A 17,339-nucleotide genomic window follows, 5' to 3' on the forward strand; every position below is an offset into this window, starting at 1 on the left:
CAGAAAAGTGCAATTTATAAGCAATCCTTTGCTACGGGGAGGGATAAAGCCTGTGGCTATTAATTCAGAGCTTGAAAGTAGGGTTGGTTGCCCTGAAGCACTGGCAACAGTGGATGTAAGCCATTGCTGTCCCATGCATAGAGCAACAAGTATTTGTCTGCTCAATCTGAATTATTTTTATGATCAAATGATTCCAGCTTTCAAACCCACATTATATTATATAATATCTAACCAAATACCTAATGGGTATTGACATGCTAAGTAGTGAGTGTTCCGCTATTTTGTAATGCTTTCCCACCACAAAATGGGGAGTACTTGAATAGAACTCAAGCTATATGAACCAGTGTACTTGGACCCAAGTAAAAGACCTGATCCAAGGCCACCCAAGTGTTGCAGAATGACAAAACACAAAATGTTTTGACCATGTTTAGCGGTTGGTGAATGCTGGGTGCTGAAATTCAATAACCAGGGTTGTTAAGGCAGAATAGGCCACAAATCAGTTGTTCAGTTTGGGGCAGAACTCTAGAGCAAAGGTGGCCATACCTGTTACAACAACCTGAACCGTCAGATATGCAGGTAGAAACACTAGAATTCGGCCTCTAACAATTCAGCATTAACGTACAGCCATCAACATTTTCAGACCTGTCCAATCGATGAGACCAAGGCTTTTGCCAATATCGGTCCCCTCCTCAACCCACCATACAGGCACCGAATATCACACAAAACCTTGTTTCATACGATAATATTGGTGCATGTATGGACACCTTGTGATTGGTTTGTCCCCTTGTTTCAAGTTTATACAGCTTATGCTATTAACTTCCTGTCACAGCATGAAGCTTAAAAAATAAATATTCTCTAATTACATTGAGGTTCAAAGTAGTAAAATGAAGCTTGAAAGGAGTAGAAACTGAGAGAAGAGGGGAATGTTAAAAAACAGACTGAAATGTCTGGAAAGATGTAGAAATGTAAATAAATTAAGGGGGGGGGGCACTCTGTGGCTTCCAGCAACAGAGAGGACCTTATTTACAGTAAAGATAACTGGTAGTAAATATTATATATATGTATATATACACACACATATGTATGTATGTATGTATGCACACATACATTTATACTGATCCCACACTGCAAATACATACGAATGCATGCATTCAAATTGCTAACAATATGAACAGTTTCGCACATAGCTTGAACCTTAACATAACAGAATGCAAGCAGACTGTGCAGTAGTAAGTTGCTGTTACCTCCAGCATGTGAGGGATTAAAACATCCCTTCCATCTTCTGTATTCAGAATGGAAAGGAGTAGAACTTCCCTCCCGTGACACAACTGTGGCACAACTTGTTGTACAGGCTTAGCATGGAAAAATTACTAGGCCAGAAAATATGCACTCCGTCAGGAATGCCGTAAAACCCCCTAATCTCAGCTTTAAAAAGAATAAATAAAAGTTTGTATGTGTTCATGAGGTCTTAAAGCAGTGGCACAGAACTGCCCAACGTGACTTCTACACATGTAGTAGAATGAATTCAGGTTTCAATACTGTTGCCCACTGCTGACTAGCAATGATGGTGACCTGATCTTAACCGTGAAACTATAACAGCTGCCAGTTGTTGGGCGTCTATCATATGTGGGTTCTTCTCCATAACAGAGAGGACAATGCCTGGTGGGAAGATGTTGCAAAGGTTCTTGTAGGTCTGATATTGATGCTCTGGAATGATGTGTTGATCTCTGACTTCCCCTGACATTGGTGGCCAGTGGGGAGATTGCCAGAGCTGCTCCATTTTCTCAGGCATGCTCCTCACCATGACTGGTTCATAGCAGGGCTGCATCAGGTTGTTGCTCAGTGGGTATGAATGGTAGCTGTATGAATCTGTGGGACACGGTAATGGGTCCCAGCTGGCATGCTGCTCCCGACACAGTGGGGGTCTCCTTTGCCTCATGGGGTTGCTCTCATAGAGGCGAGAATCTGATATACTATCCATTCGGGTCATAACCAATGCCCTACCTGGCTGAGCATTGGCACCAGCATGCATGTTCTCCTGCACTGGGTAATCTCCTGGGCAGCTGGATCGTGCCCCAATGAGTGGATGTTGAATATGAAGGGCTAAATGAGAAGAGGATTGTTTCCGTGAAGCTTGCATTGGCTCCTCTTGCCCATAGCTCTGAACTCTGGTTAAGGCTTCATGATAACCATGAACAAATGGCTGCAGGCGGCTTTGTGGTGGTGGCCTTGCAGGCTTCATGTTATCTTCAAGGCCTGGGTCAGATATACCTAGATATAGGTCACTGTAAGAGGAGTAGGAGTCACTGCTATTGTGGCTCATGCAGCTTTCTGGGCAAGGGCTAGAATTCCTGGAGAAACCTGCTCGTTCTTGTTCTGGCGGGTAATATTCTGAGCTGGGCATGCTGCTAATACTCAGGTTGGAAAAATCACTGAGCATGGAGTAATATCCATGGTCTCCTAGAGACTCATATTTTGGGTACTCTTCTGTATAGCTCACAGAGTTGCCATGACTGTTGGTCACCAAGATAGGAGGATAATGAACACTGCCCATGTGCTCCAGAGATGACTTCTGGTGGGAGAACTGCGATGATCCAGGTACAGGGCTGCTGGCCGATCGGGTATTCAGAGCACTAACAGCATGGCTCTTGGAAGGGGGAAGGGTTGGGACACTCAGAGCTGAAACCAAGGATGGCACAGAATTGGCTTCGGATTTGCGAGCTGCCGAGAGCCTCTGCTCTGGTTCCACGGCTGCAGAACGGATGCTAGGGTCTGACTGCCTCTTGGGGGCAATACGCTTTGTCTCCATGATCCCATCTCCCTTTATGCTGGATGGCACTGTTCCACATTTCATCAGAGCGCCTTCACTCATAGTCTTCACAGCCGACAGCTTTGCACTTATCCTCAGCTCATCGGCCACTGAGCGCAAAGGCTGGTTCACGCGCTCAGGATGGTAGTATTTACACTTGTGCCCATATGTGCATTTCTTACCTGAAATACAAATTGGAGAAATTAATAGCTTACCTGCCGATTAATGACTCACCCACAATATTTTCTCAAATGATAAAGCAAACTCACTATTTTTTGCTTTAAAGTAACTGTAATGTATAAAGAGCTTCAGTGCTTCCATACACAGCAGGCCCGGACTGGGATTCAAAATAGGCCCTGGCATTTTAAGGACTCAGAGATTCAATCAGCCCCCCACCAGCGCAATAAATAGTGAGTGTCTATGGCATCTTACAGCAGCCCCTCTGGCATTTGCCAGAACACACAGATTGCCAGCCTGGGCCTGATGTGCAGCAATGTGCCTTTAAGCTACAGAAACATGTAAACATTAATAAAGGAAATTAACATGGATTGGTACTGCCTTAATTAGCATCAAGTATAAGGGGACAAAATTAATACTTGCATAAACTTTACAATATTTAGGGCTTTCTGGATAACAGATCCCATACTATCGCATAATGTAATGCCATATAAAGCAATACATCAAGGCAATGTATCATAGAGAGATAAAAGTAGAATTCTCGTTTATGGCTCTGAGACACACATACTCAGGGTTAACCTGCCAGAGAACCAGAGGGTCTCCATCAGTCCTTTCCTATTACCGCCTCTACATTTAGTAGTGTCTAAATCCAGTTTATGAGGGTTCTCTCTCTAACGGAGAACCTGATATAGAAGACCACTCCAAAACACAAAACTAGTAGAAGGACATTTTCTGTGTACCTAAATACAATCACAAATAAAGCTGAAATCTGCTTTACTGCATTTACTTATTGTTTACTTATTGTTACTCATGTTTCACTTACCATAAGGGCAGGGCTGCTTTTTATGCTCAGGGATCACAGGCTTTTTTCGCAGGAAATTCTCCAAACTGGGGCCGTGCCTTCCCAAAGGATCATCTGGAGGCATAAACCTATAGATACATTAGATGTGGTTATAGTGGCTTTTGGATTTTCTTTTAAATAACCTCTTACTCCTCTGGCCACCAATAGCTTGGGGACAGCCTCTTTGTGCATGTCCAGGAGAGGTTATCGCATCAATCATGCTGGGCTGGGAGCGATAAGCCTTTGAAGGATCTCCCTCAAGTCTAGCATGACATACATAATGCTCCTCCACCTGCACAGCAAAGTTCTAGGGTGCCAGAGCCAAAAGGTATTTATGGCCTAGGGATGAGAAATTAAATTCAAAAAACGAACACTGCCTGTCATATATAAGGATACTGACCTAGGACCATCGCCATATGAGCATGTCAGCATCACTTTAAAGCTCTGCCTCTAATATCTAACATTATTTACGACTAAAAAAGTTGTCAAATGTGAGAGGAATACATACTTGTCATTGACAAATGAGTACATAAGGAGGCGCTCTTCTATGAATTTCTTCCACTCTGGTTTCTCATTCTGGAGGTCGCGATAGTTGTCATTGGATACAATGATTCCATCACAATCGAACGCCAGCTTTACTATAAATCGATCATCATAACACACTACTCTCCTGCCCTGCACCCTGCGGGAAGGTGTAAATACCAAGATCTTCTCCTTCTCCAATTTCCGTAAAATCTCCTGCTCTGTGAAAAATAAGAGAAGGCCTGTGTTCAAATTTTAAAGGGACAGTACACACCTTTGCTAAAAATGAACACAATATATATGACTTGAGTTACATTCTGCCTATTGTTTTCATTTAAAAAAAAAATCCTATTTTTTGCCATTACAAAGCACTCATTTGAAAACTGGGCTATTTTCATTGACCTTAGCCCCCCACCACCTTTATAAACCCCTCCTTTCTCTAGGCTGCAGCCATTCAGCAACTCATTATCAGAGGCTTCTCAGTGGGATGGTAATTAGTTTTAACAGCTCCTTTGAAGTTCTTCAGGATCAGGAAGTGCTCAAGTTAAACAAGCTTCACATTCTTGTCTAGAGCCAGAAATAACAACGCACACAATTTAAAAAATAGGCAAAAATTAAGCCCTATTCACTAAGTTCAGGTTGAAAAGGGGTGTATACTATCCCTTTAACACAAACATACACATTCAGTGGATTTCTTTCTTTCCCTTAGTGGGCTAGTGGAAATTTTGCATTGGCTAGCAAGGGAAGGAAGGCCAGTGACACATGTTATGCTAAATCTAAGGGCGGTTCTATTGTAACCCAAATCATAATGAGAAGCCTATAAGTGTTTTGCCTTTATGATCCCATTTCACAAAAGTAACACTGTCTCACCTAGAGAAATAACAACAAATTGCTATGTCATGTATAAAGAACTTTGCTACATACAGGCAATCTTCCCAGAAACATTATAGTAGCTTTAAGGAATCTACATGAGGCCATGGCTTTCCAATCATTAATAGCTATGTAGATGGTCTGGCCCACAGTAGGATATCTAAATATTATTAAACTATGTGGCCAGTTGCAGAATGATTTTGACACAGTGGTTTATGAGGCTTGGAGCCAGTCTATTGTGGATATATACAAACACTTGAAGGGATCGCTAGCATTAAGAAATAAGAGGCATATAATTAGAGGAACAGGTAAAATAAGGAAATCTAATTGTGTAAAAGTGGTCAGTGATGCGAAGACACCTTAAATATAGGGGAGAGATCTGCAATGTCTTCTATAAAGAAATAATAATGGAAGAAATTGTGGTTCAGAGAAAGGTGACCATTGAAATGAAATGAATGGATGGTCTGATATAAAATACAATGGACGCCATCCACTGATACTAATGGATTTGAGGTCAAAAGAACAACTTGGCTAAATACGTTTCTAGGGCAGTGCAGATAACAAACGTGCATCAGGGGCTTTCTTTTCTTCAGTAATGTGTAGGTTATATGTAAATGGAAACTCTCTCTTATATAATAGACAACAGCCATGAATATCCTGTGCTTAGTGATGTCATCAGTTATAATCAGTGCTTAGTGATATCATTTCTGTCACTTGACTCACTGAAACTTGTGTATTATAATAAATAATGTACATTATTGGGACCCGTTATCCAGAATGCTCGGCACCTGGGGTTTTCTGGGTAAGGGATCTTTCTGTAATTCGGATCCCCTACCTTAAGTCTGCTAATAAAATTATTGAAACAGTAATTAAACCCAATAGGATTGTTTTGGCTCCAATAAGGATGAATTATACCTTAGTTGTGATCAAGTACAAGGTACTGTTTTATTATTAGAGAGAAAAAGGAAACCATCTTTAAAAATGTGAATTATTTGATTAAAATGGAGCCTATGGCAGAAGGCCTTTCCGTAATTCGGAACTTTCTGGATAATGGGTTTCCAGATAAGGGGTCCGATACCTGTACCACCTATTATAAAATATAAGGATATTAGATGTCACCTTGGAGTTCCATGACCTGTATAAAAGCACTCGACTGTAGCACATTATTTACTATAAACACACATATGCCATATTCATATTAAAAGATCATATCCCATTAAAATAGTTCAATCATGTAAAAGTCTGTTGGCAATGGACAAATCAGTGGAGATATGGAGAATACGCCTGCCTTGCAGCACTAGGGACACGAGTTAAATACTTCAACTGTCCAAAAGAGCCCAATGTACCATTACTGTGACAATATGCCAAGTGATCAGACAGAAGTCTATGATTCGGCCAGGGGGTCAATGGCTCCATCCAGAGGGGTGAGTAAGGACACACATTAGCGCTATGTACCAAGTTACACTGTGGCCTGATATATCAAAGGTTAATATGAGAATCCAGAATTCCCAGAATTTCAAACTGTTGTTGGATTTATTAAAACTGACAAAAAAATATCCCTGACTGGCAGGAAAGTTCTAACAAATTAAGACGGCAATGAAAGCTAATAAAGATGTCATTTTGTCAGAATTAATTTTCCATGTGGTATTAGTACACAGCACTTTGTCAGCGCTAAAACTTTTTACTAATACCATGCCAATATGTATTATATGTGGGTGGAAAAGATTTGGACGACTATTTTTGGATAAAGACAAATAACTTGTTAAACTTCACAAGTTAAAACTTGTTAAAAATCCCTGGTAATGTTTTACTGAGCTGTGATTATTGTTACTGAATAACACTTTTTGCTTAACAAAACAGTAAACACAGTTCATGGATTCCAAAGTCTAACTAACCCACAGCTGCAAAGTAAACCCTTAATATAAGTACATAGAGTACATATACATATGTGTGTGGGAAGCCACAAGCAACTAATCTCCCTAAAATGCTTACCTACCGGCAACAAAGTTTTCCATAGTCGCACGCAGTTTTCTGCAGGGCTATTCGTTTTATTTCACTTTATTGCCAGTGGGAAGGCATTTTGGGGAGATAAGATTAACCACAGGCAAATAATCTCCCCAAGGGCTTTGGCCCTTAGCTTTTGGTCTAATGCCAGATGGGACTGATTCTTGCCGCAATTTGGCCACGGTGCAGGCACTGTGGCTACTAAAGCAAATAAAGTGCTGTCTTGTATAAAAAAAGGGCATTGACTCATAGGATGAAAACATAATTTTGCCTCTTTATAGGTCCCTGGCAAGGCCTCACCTTAAGGAAGACATTAATGAGCTGAAGAGAGTACAGAGATGTGCAACTAAACTGGTAAAGGGAATGGAAGGTTTAAACTATAAGGTTAGACTGTCAGGGTTGTGGCTGTTTTCCCTGGAAAAAAGGCGCTTGCGAGGGAACATGATTACTCTGTACAAGTACATTAGAGGGGATTATAGGCAGATGGGGGATGTTCTTTTTTCCCATAAAAATGATCAACGCACCAGAGGCCACCCCTTTAGATTGGAGGAACAGCGCTTCCATTTGAAGAAGTGTAGGTGGTTTTTCCACGGTGAGGGCAGTGAGGCTGTGGAATGCCCTTCCTAGTGATGTGATAATGGCAGATTCTGTTAATGCCTGTAAGAGGGGCCTGGATGAGTTCTTGAACAAGCATAGTATCCAAGGCTATTGTGATGCTAATATCTACAGTTAGTATTGGTGTTGGTATATATGGTTTATATATGTGAGTGTATAGATAGGTCAGTATAGGTTTGTGTGTGTGCTGGGTTCACTTGGAAGGGTTGAACTTGATGGACTCAACCCTATGTAACAAGCTTTATTTACTGAGCTCATGTGAAAAGGGATGTATACTTTCTCTTTAAAATCCATTACTAGTTGGCTAACCTAATATGTTTATGGCTTAAAATCTTTCTTACCTGTGATTGGTGCATCAGGGCGGGACTGCTCTTTCCTCCACGCAGGCACAAACACAGTGATATCCTTATGGCCTTTCTCCAAGAACCATTCCACAGCCAGCTGTATCCCTCGGCAGGAGAAGACCTCTTTATTCCCATGGCTGTAAAATGGAAGCATTTGTTCAGACCGGCTGTAGGAATTCTGGAGCTTGTATACTGCTCAGCACATAAGTATTTAATCCCACAGCTACAAATAGTTAGGGCTCTGGTACACGGGGAGATTAGTCGCCCGCAGCAAAACTCCCTGCTCGCGGGCGACTAATCTCCCCGTGTACCAGAGCCCTTATATTTCTAAATAAACACATATACTGCATCTGAAGATTGCAGACTGGCTTAGACAGAAGTACAACTAGATAAGCAATCCAAATTCAATTCTGCCCCAATTCTACACTACTGGTCTAATTTACTTCATAGGAAGCAAAAGGCCTGTGACCCACAGCAATTAGCAGGTAACTGATCAACTGGTTTCTATGGATTACTTAACCAGGACAAACATTGTGCCTTTTATTACATTACCCTATAGGCCTCATAAGAGCCACTAGTAAGTTACCAATGAGCAACATTAACTCAAAACTGTTAATGTGATAATGCTAACATGATAATACCAATCTTTATATTATATGAAAGTGTAACAGCCATACTTACCTCATAGCCACATTGCTTCCATCAATAACAATAGGTCTTAGATTTTCAGTGTTGTCTAGGATTTCATCTTCTAAAGACAGTTCTGGACTTGCTATCTCTTTGGTACAGGGTCCTCTGGGTACCAGGATTCCACTGCTCCCACTTCCACTGCTCTGTGTCTCTGACTCTCCCTTGTTGCCCAGCCTCACCAGCTCAGCCAAGATGTCATTAATAAGGGCCTCTGCGCCCAGTTTGTTAAGGACAGCTTGGATCTGTTCTCCGGTATAGCCCAACTTTAAGGCAAAGTCCATCTTTGCTTGGTATTCCCTGTCAAGGTTGCTCTTTGCTTCCTCAAGCTTTATTTGGTTGTCTATGGGGGCCTGAATGCTGCTCTGAGAGAAACTAGGACGGTCAAGACAAGGAGACCTGCACAGCTGACGGTGGGGTTTGCTAGATATATCCACTTCCTTGAATAAGGTGTTACCATATCCCCCCAGTCCAATCCGCCCTATCTGCTGCTCTGCTTCACTTTCCGAGCTGGTCCATTCGTCAGATTCCCCACTGCAGTCTCCCAGATCCTGTGAGTACTCCATCTCTTTTGCAGCTGCCCTCTCTTTGGAGGGCCTCTTTTCCATTTCCAGTTTCTTGACCATGGACCAGGCCGTCATCACGTTTAGCTGGCAGCCAGATATGCCCAAGCTCTTCTCTTTCGCTTTCAGTCCCGGCAATAAAGGATATTCGGCAGCATCATGATGACTGGTTGAGATCCTCCAGAAATCCAATGTTAGTGTTTCTTGCTTTGTGTATTCGGGTGTGCCCAGAGAGGTAACAGATTGCTGCAACAGAGAAAGAATATGTTACTTGTTTTGTTATTTCATTAAAATATAATTCAATGCAGAATAATATCCCATACTCAAAAAACATACAGGCAGGTTAATTGGTTTCTTCTAAGATTGATCTAGTGTGCGTCAATGTGATAGGGGCCTTAGAGAATGACTTTTCTGATGCGTACTAATCGCCACTATTATTGGAACCCGGAGTTACCCTTTAATAATTAATTTTATGGGGCTATAACTATCCTCCTACCAGAGTGACACATTTCTGTGGGAGGGAGAAAAGAGCTATAGTCCGAGCTCCTATCCATTATATTTTTGGGAATAATACAAAGAAAATATTTATCAGAGAATTGTCTTGTATGAAACAATAAGCACATGGACCTCTACCAGAAACTCATATTTATTAAGCATGTGCTGTACATACAGTTATGCATTTTCCACTCCATTAAAAAAGTTAAAGCTTGACTTCAAAAAGAAGTAAATGCTGCGGCATTGATGTTCAGTCTGTACATGTCTGCAGCTCTCATTCATAATCGCAATGATTGAACGCAGGCAATCAAACTCCAAGTCACTGGATAAAAATAGCCCCACTAGTTTCAGTAAGAATCAGCTTGTATAACTTCAACCACCCCTTTAACTGTTAGTGTTAACATTATTCCTGGCCAATGAGGCTTTTACTTGCTACAGTAAACTACATAATGCAGATCCCATATGTTGCTGCCATATACCATGTGTACAAAATAATGTTTTTTACCCTCTGAGGCAAATTGGTGAGGCTTCAGAAGGGGGTTTTGCCTTCCTCCGGATAAATTAGCAGTTCGGCAGGTTTAATATACACATAAAGGTTGATAGATGTGCGTCTTATTTAACCCAACCTTCTATGTTACCATGTTAATGAAAATTTAAATGGATAAGAACTATGAAATTGTTGATGACCAGCAAAATTCTATCCATACATTGGCAACACATAGCAATCAAGAATTAAGGTGTGTATTATAAAGTAAAATAGAATTATATAGGATTAGCTTACATTTATACTTCCATTGCTAGAGAGTGAAGATACATAAAACATTAAACATTCGGCAAAAGGTATGGTTATTTACAACCCCTATTTTCACTTTATTGCTAAGTCGTTGTGTGTGCGGCTCTCTGTCCATATATTCCCTTATTTTAGCCAGCACTCAGGGCGTTTGAACCAGTTTAGGGTGTGCCCCACTCTCCCTTATATATATATATATATATATATATATATATATATATATATATATATATATATATATATATATATAAAATAATAATCATCTGTGGCCAGCACAACCTTCAATGCTTTATCAAAAATTTATTGAAAATATAATGTTAAAACAATTGTTAACAATATATTTTCAATAAATTTGTGATAAAGCATTGAAGGGTGTGCTGGCCACAGATGATTATTATTTTCTGTATATACATAATTTTGGCTACGCAACCCGCAGAATATTGAGCCATGGAGTGTGGACACCATTTGGATTGATATATATATGGTTTTTAACCTGACACTTCACTTCCTGTCTATCATCCTGATGACGATCCTGTGGTGATCGAAACACGTAGATGGTATGCTGAAATAAATCACTGACTTGATTGATGCTGTAGCTGTGAGTGCTTTCTACTGTTGAGTTTGATATATATATATATATATATATATATATATATATATATATATATATATATATATATATATATATAACTGGAAAAGATTATATATATATATATATTATCATGCAAAATGTTATTTTTGAGATTATATCCCCTTTAAAGCTGGGATACTAATTAACTTAAATGCGCAATATACCTTTTTCACTCAGTTCAAAGAGTTGTTCTGGAAAACAAGCGTCATAGTTTCCGTTTTTTGCGTGCTCTCCTTTAATTAGCAACAATTACATCACTCAAAAGCACTGAAAAATGGCTTCTCTTATTAGTGTACTTGACATTTTGTGCCAAGGTACACTTATAGCTGATGTTAGGACGTCTATGGTGCCATTATCAGTGCATCATTATACACTAGCAAAATCCATTATTGGCTAATGAGACTCTGAACACATATACATCCTTCAGTTTCTTAAATGGCTACTATACCCATATATTACAGTTTTCCTTCACAAATTTTAAAAGCTGAATGTATATTTCTTTTGCTTCTGTGAAAGCATTACTGGCTCAGTGTGCTATTATAGCCTTGGTTAGCCTCCTATTGTGTCACAGGGTGGCCAAAAATAAACTTTTTTTTATCACCCCCACTGGTTCTTCTGTTGTGCTTTACAGCGCTTTTAAGAAGCTAGAAGTGACCATTGTCTAAAAGGCCAAGAGGCATTATATGATATCCCTGAGCACAACTCCTTTCCTTTCTTCTCTCATAGTCTCTACAAGGATTTACAATTTTGAGCCCTTAAAATAGCAGTGAAGGTTCGGTAAATGCTGACAAATAGGCCTGAACACAAAAGCTGAAAATGTAGAAACAAATAGCAGCAAGGATAAATGCTCTCATTTTACAGTCACAGTCAATGTTACAGCCTTTAAGGAACCATCTCTACTACTAAGCTGTAACTAGAGAATAAATCAGGGCTCATTTTAGGGCTCTGGTACACAGGTGACTAATCTCCCCAATATGACATCCCACCGGCGAAAATGTAAATTGCCGGCGGAATGGCATACGCGGCGGCAAGATTTGCGGAAATCGATGAAGTTGCCTCGAGAGGCAACTTTGGAGATTGTGCCGCCGCGTATGCCATCCCACTGGCGGTTTGTGCCAGAGCCCTTAAGGCTCATTTACAATGTCTCACACAGTGTACAAAGTGCAAAAAAGTGGCCATTTTTTTGCACCTTGGTCGCTGTCCATTTTGGAGCGCAGAGACCTGCGGACTGCATCCTGAATGAAGCACTGCTTATGTTTGTCAGTGCTCCACTCAAGAGGGGAGGGGGAGGAATGTCGGGTCCCTCTACCAGCCTTGTACCTTGCACATCAATTAGAGACACAAGGTACAGAGTGGGAGGACACACAGCCCCTTTAGTGGCCACCTCATATCCATATGAGCTTGGTCTGGCCTCCTCTTTTAATAATGGGCACTGAAAAAGGCTCAGAAGAAAGCAAAAGTCAGTACTAAATATTTCAAATACTGCAGCATGTGGCACATATGGAACAGTTGACAGATATGCTTACAGCAGATCCACACAAGGACATTCTTATAAATTCTTACATTTTGCCTTTAGCCTCCATTCTGGTTGCAGAAAGGCATCAGAATATAACATAAGCGAAGTGAATAAAAACAATGGGGAAATTTTTTCTTTCATCAAATATATTGTTGGTGTGTCTTTTTTCAACCTGTATGTGTGTATAGACATAAACAGTCTAAGAAGTGCTTATTATTAATGATTATTAAATAATCATTCTCTATGAAAGGAAAACATCTCCAAGCCGTAAATACAGAACCGTGGATTGTGCAGCCAAGTTAGAAAAAGGGAGCATGTGATGTAGTTAAGGTCACACTGTAAGGTACAAGCATTTAATTAATCTATAATGTCTTTGGCTGAGTCACAAAGTGAAACCCACGCCTTGTGGTTTTTAAGGAAGTCCCCAGAGAGGAAATTAAATAATTTTTTTTGTCACTTCCTTGTTTGGGAGTCTGAAATATTTCACCATTAACTTAAGTGCAGTAAAGGTTCAGTGAAGCAAAGTGCACTTTTTTTTTTTTTCTTTTAAAGGGTCAGTTAACCTTTACAAAATAAAACATGTTCAACTACTTTGGCACATATAATTTTTATCAGGTAGTTTCTATTTTTATTTTTTCTAGTTTTTATTTGTTAAATCAGTCGGTACATGTCTCAGCATCATCAGAGAAACATTAGCTACTAGCAGCACTTGGATCAAATACAGGCTTCTCCACCACCCTTTCCTCCTCTGTTTTTGGATGGTGTGCCCTCTGGTTTCATGGCAGAGGATGGTAGCATGTCCGAGCAGGTAACAAATACATATCCACAAAACATTCAAATGCTTGAGTTGTTTTTAATGCTCCTTTCTTTCTAGAAAGATATCAAGGTAATCAAGTTTTGTTTACATTTTGAAAGTATTTTGGGCGCAGGTTATAATTATCTGTTATGTAATAGGGCTCTTCTTAAAACAATGCCTTTAAGAATAAATTTGGTGGAACCATATCATTGTACAAATCTTGCAACCATACAGCCAAACCTGTTTTGTGCTCGTTCATAAGACTATGCTTTACAGTTCATCCACTGTTCTGTCCAGGGTGGTACACCCCGGTCCCACATATAAATCATATGAACAAACACTTGTTTTATACAGTGCCAGTTACTAGTTCCATTATAATGTATTTAGCGTGGAAATTTTTTACTGTTGTTGCACCAAAGTTAATGAAACAGAAAGCCCATATTACCCTATGCTAACCCAGACACTTTGTTCTGGTGGATACTATAGGCAGAGCTGCGGTTTTGCCACATTCTTCAGTATTTTTATGTAGATGTATCTATTTATTTATGTAGATGTATCTATCTACATAAATAAATATCTATGCTATATGAATTCTAATGTACAGCAAAGATGCAAACTTACAAGGTTATTTAATATCCTTATATTACATAACCTCGTAAGTTTGCTACAGTTCTTGTCATATATCTATAGCAAAAAATCAAGCCCATGGCCCAGATGTCGGACCTTAAAATACACAGTAGAAGGTAAGATAGTACAGAGGACTAAAGGTGGCCATACACTGAAAGATCCACAAAGCAGCACATACCAGGGAAAGACCCACTCATCTAGCGACCTTGCCAAATGAGTGGATCTTCCCCAATTTGCCCATCTTAAGGTGGGCGATATTGTATTGATCCAATCTTTTGGTCTCAGGGCCAAACGATCAGATCACATTGACAGACCATAGGCGCTAGGACCACATTAACAAGCTAATGCGCCTGGTCTCGCATTCACTCACACACACAAGGTACATTTCAGCAGACAATTAACCTGTTTTACTGGACCACTGCTACAGTCCTTTCAGGTATGCCTCCATAATCGGACTCTTTAACAATTTAAGTGGATATACACCCCAAAAAAAATCTGCAGGTCATGCCTCCTCCAGCCCGTGTTCTATTTCCCAAAATACCAGGCATGTTTCTTCACAGGTCTGTTATTTTGTTTTTACCTAACTGTTTCAATAGTCTGAACCAGCAGTGTGGAAAATAGCATAGATACTGCATTTTCAAATACTGTACCTTTAAAACCACTGAAAATTTGTAATGCGTGTATAATGGAAAGTTGTTATCATTTCTTTTATTTAGCAAAATATTATTTTTGTGTTCACCACCCCTGTAATAATTAAAAATAAAAACTGAATAAAATTTTGCTGATAAACGCCAATGCAAAAATACATTTCAGCTCTCACTTAGTAGAAAAAGTTTTTTTTTTACTGAATGTAAGATTTAAAAAAATCAAATGTATTATAGGGTAAAAATAGAGCCAAATCTCTCCAGAACTGAATTCTGAGAGCAGATTTGCCAAGATCAGTGTATTCTTTCTCTCTCTGAATGTCAGTATCATGAGACTGAACCTGTAAGGTCTCATTTAGCACTTTCTCCTGAGCGGGCTGACGGGCTGTAAAAACCCCATCTAAAAAAAGCAAGAGGAAGAAAATAAACAATGAGGAAATGGTTTCCAACACGGATCGACCACAGTAAGCATGCAAGAAGCTAACTTTTCAAGAGAAGCCAGTATCTCTCTTATTTCTGCTTCTCTCTTTGTTACAACTGAAACACGCAAAATAAAAATTCCCAGAAGTGGGATTTGCCCATGTGACTTAATACGTACACATTCCCGGCCTGAAGTGCAGATATTTGTCTGCAATATTACCAGCCACTTGCGCATTTTATGCTACACTGCTTGAGACTATATGCTCTGTAGCATGAAATGTATTTATAAACAAAATGTTTTTGTAAAGAAAAACAGTTTTACTTTTCCTTTTCAGACACCTGTTCATGGAATCTGTGAGCGACTGCTGATAATTTGGCTCTATTAATAACTGCCTAAAACATAAAAGCATTTTCATACCTTTACCATTTATAAGAGTGTATTATAAGTACTACTGTACTTCTCCTGTTTATAAAATGAGCACTATTTCAATACTAAAAGAAATGATTTACTATTCTGACAGTTTTGGTGAACGTCATGCTGTTTTTTGGAAATTTTGATTTTGTTCATTAATCCAGGCCTGGGGAAATTCCTATAGGAAACACAAGAATTTGTTTTCGACAAAATAAAAGAAAAAATAGTTGAACAATATGGTGCAGGTTATCTTAATTAAGTTAGATTATTACTTGCTGAAAATTTCAGCAAAAGGGGAATTTAGAAAAAGTATTACTGTTTCAATGCATTGCCCAGTCCAGCAGAGACAAATATTTGACTTTTTCATCCATTTCTAAAGAAAGCAAAAACCACAAAAATGAAAACACCTATCATCACATTCTGTTTCAATAACTTAGAGATTGCATCCAAAATCCTTTAAGGTGATGCTGGCAAAATGAAGCAAATAGTAAGGTTTAGGTACAAAATTGTTAGGAAGAGTGATCTTTCCTACTTAAACAACAAATCACCAGGCAAAGAATACATTTAAGGAATATACACATGGGGTCTATTATCAGGAATTCTTGGGATCCATGTTTTCTGTGTAAGGGGTCTTTCTGTAATGTTAAACATCATTAAACATTGCACAAGTCATTGTGTTATTAGTGCAGAGCAAAAGCAAGTCCCTTGGAATTTCCATTTAATCATCAACCTGTTGATGGGGCCAAAGCAATGTCCACCCTAATCAATATCTTATCAAAGCTTGTTCATGCAGGTATAGGATCCTTTATCGACGGATAAAAGAAAGGCTGGAAAATACCATCAGATGATCACATTGAATCTCTGGGTCCCATTGGTCCGCTACATGATCCAACTATTTGGCCCCATGGGTGACCAAACCACACACTAGTGGTGTACACGAAGCTTAAAAAACTGTGATTTGGATGCAGATACCCATCCAGGTATGAGAAGGAACAGCCTTTATAAGCAGAGAGGAGAATTGCAATATATTCATATTGTGAATATGCTGTGTTCCAACTAGGGATGCACCGAATCCCGGTTTCGGTTCAGGATTCGGCCAAATCCCAGCTTTTTTTTAAGGATTTGGTTTAGAATCCGCGGTCCCGCCCTAAATGAATCCGAATCCTAATTAGTATAAATTACCATATGCTAATTATAAATGTATCATTTTTTTTTTTAACCCGATGCAATCCTAATTACCACATGTTAATTATGATTCGGTTCGGGATTTGGCCGAATCCTTCAGTGTGGGTTCAGGGGTTCGGTGCATCCCTAGTTCCAACTACTCAAAAGGAAGCACAATCAGCTTTAAAAACAGCTATCCATCAGGGTGTAAAACGCCACAGATATATATATCATTTGTTTGCAGTTACCATTCCAAACTACTGACTGAAGAAAAATGTTCTTGATTGCACAGACGTGGGTCATTCTTGTAGTAATAACTGATAATATATATCTCTGAACAGTTACAGTTTAGTCAAATATTGCAAAGCCCTAAAAGTTGTTTGATTTACAACACAAAGTATGTGGAATCAGG

The 17,339-nt window shown here is 39.5% G+C and overlaps 1 protein-coding gene across 2 annotated transcripts in view; it reads right to left on the reverse strand.

Moving 5' to 3' along the window:
• Window positions 1–1,406: 1,406 nt before the first annotated feature.
• The window catches only part of zc3h12b (zinc finger CCCH-type containing 12B), a 48,607-nt gene continuing 32,674 nt past the window's right edge, over window positions 1,407–17,339 (reverse strand). For both annotated transcript variants that reach the window (XM_004915752.4, XM_002931833.5), the window contains exons 2-6: window positions 8,864–9,678; window positions 8,180–8,319; window positions 4,336–4,570; window positions 3,810–3,916; window positions 1,407–2,991 (exon numbers count right to left, since the gene is read on the reverse strand). In XM_004915752.4, the coding sequence (XP_004915809.1) occupies window positions 1,556–2,991; window positions 3,810–3,916; window positions 4,336–4,570; window positions 8,180–8,319; window positions 8,864–9,510 (2,565 nt within the window). In that variant the 5' untranslated portion in view covers window positions 9,511–9,678 and the 3' untranslated portion in view covers window positions 1,407–1,555. The remainder of the gene's footprint in view (window positions 2,992–3,809; window positions 3,917–4,335; window positions 4,571–8,179; window positions 8,320–8,863; window positions 9,679–17,339) is intronic.

The sequence above is a fragment of the Xenopus tropicalis genome, chromosome 8 (genome assembly GCF_000004195.4).
Source record: "Xenopus tropicalis strain Nigerian chromosome 8, UCB_Xtro_10.0, whole genome shotgun sequence".
NCBI classification, from domain to species: Eukaryota; Metazoa; Chordata; class Amphibia; order Anura; family Pipidae; genus Xenopus; species Xenopus tropicalis.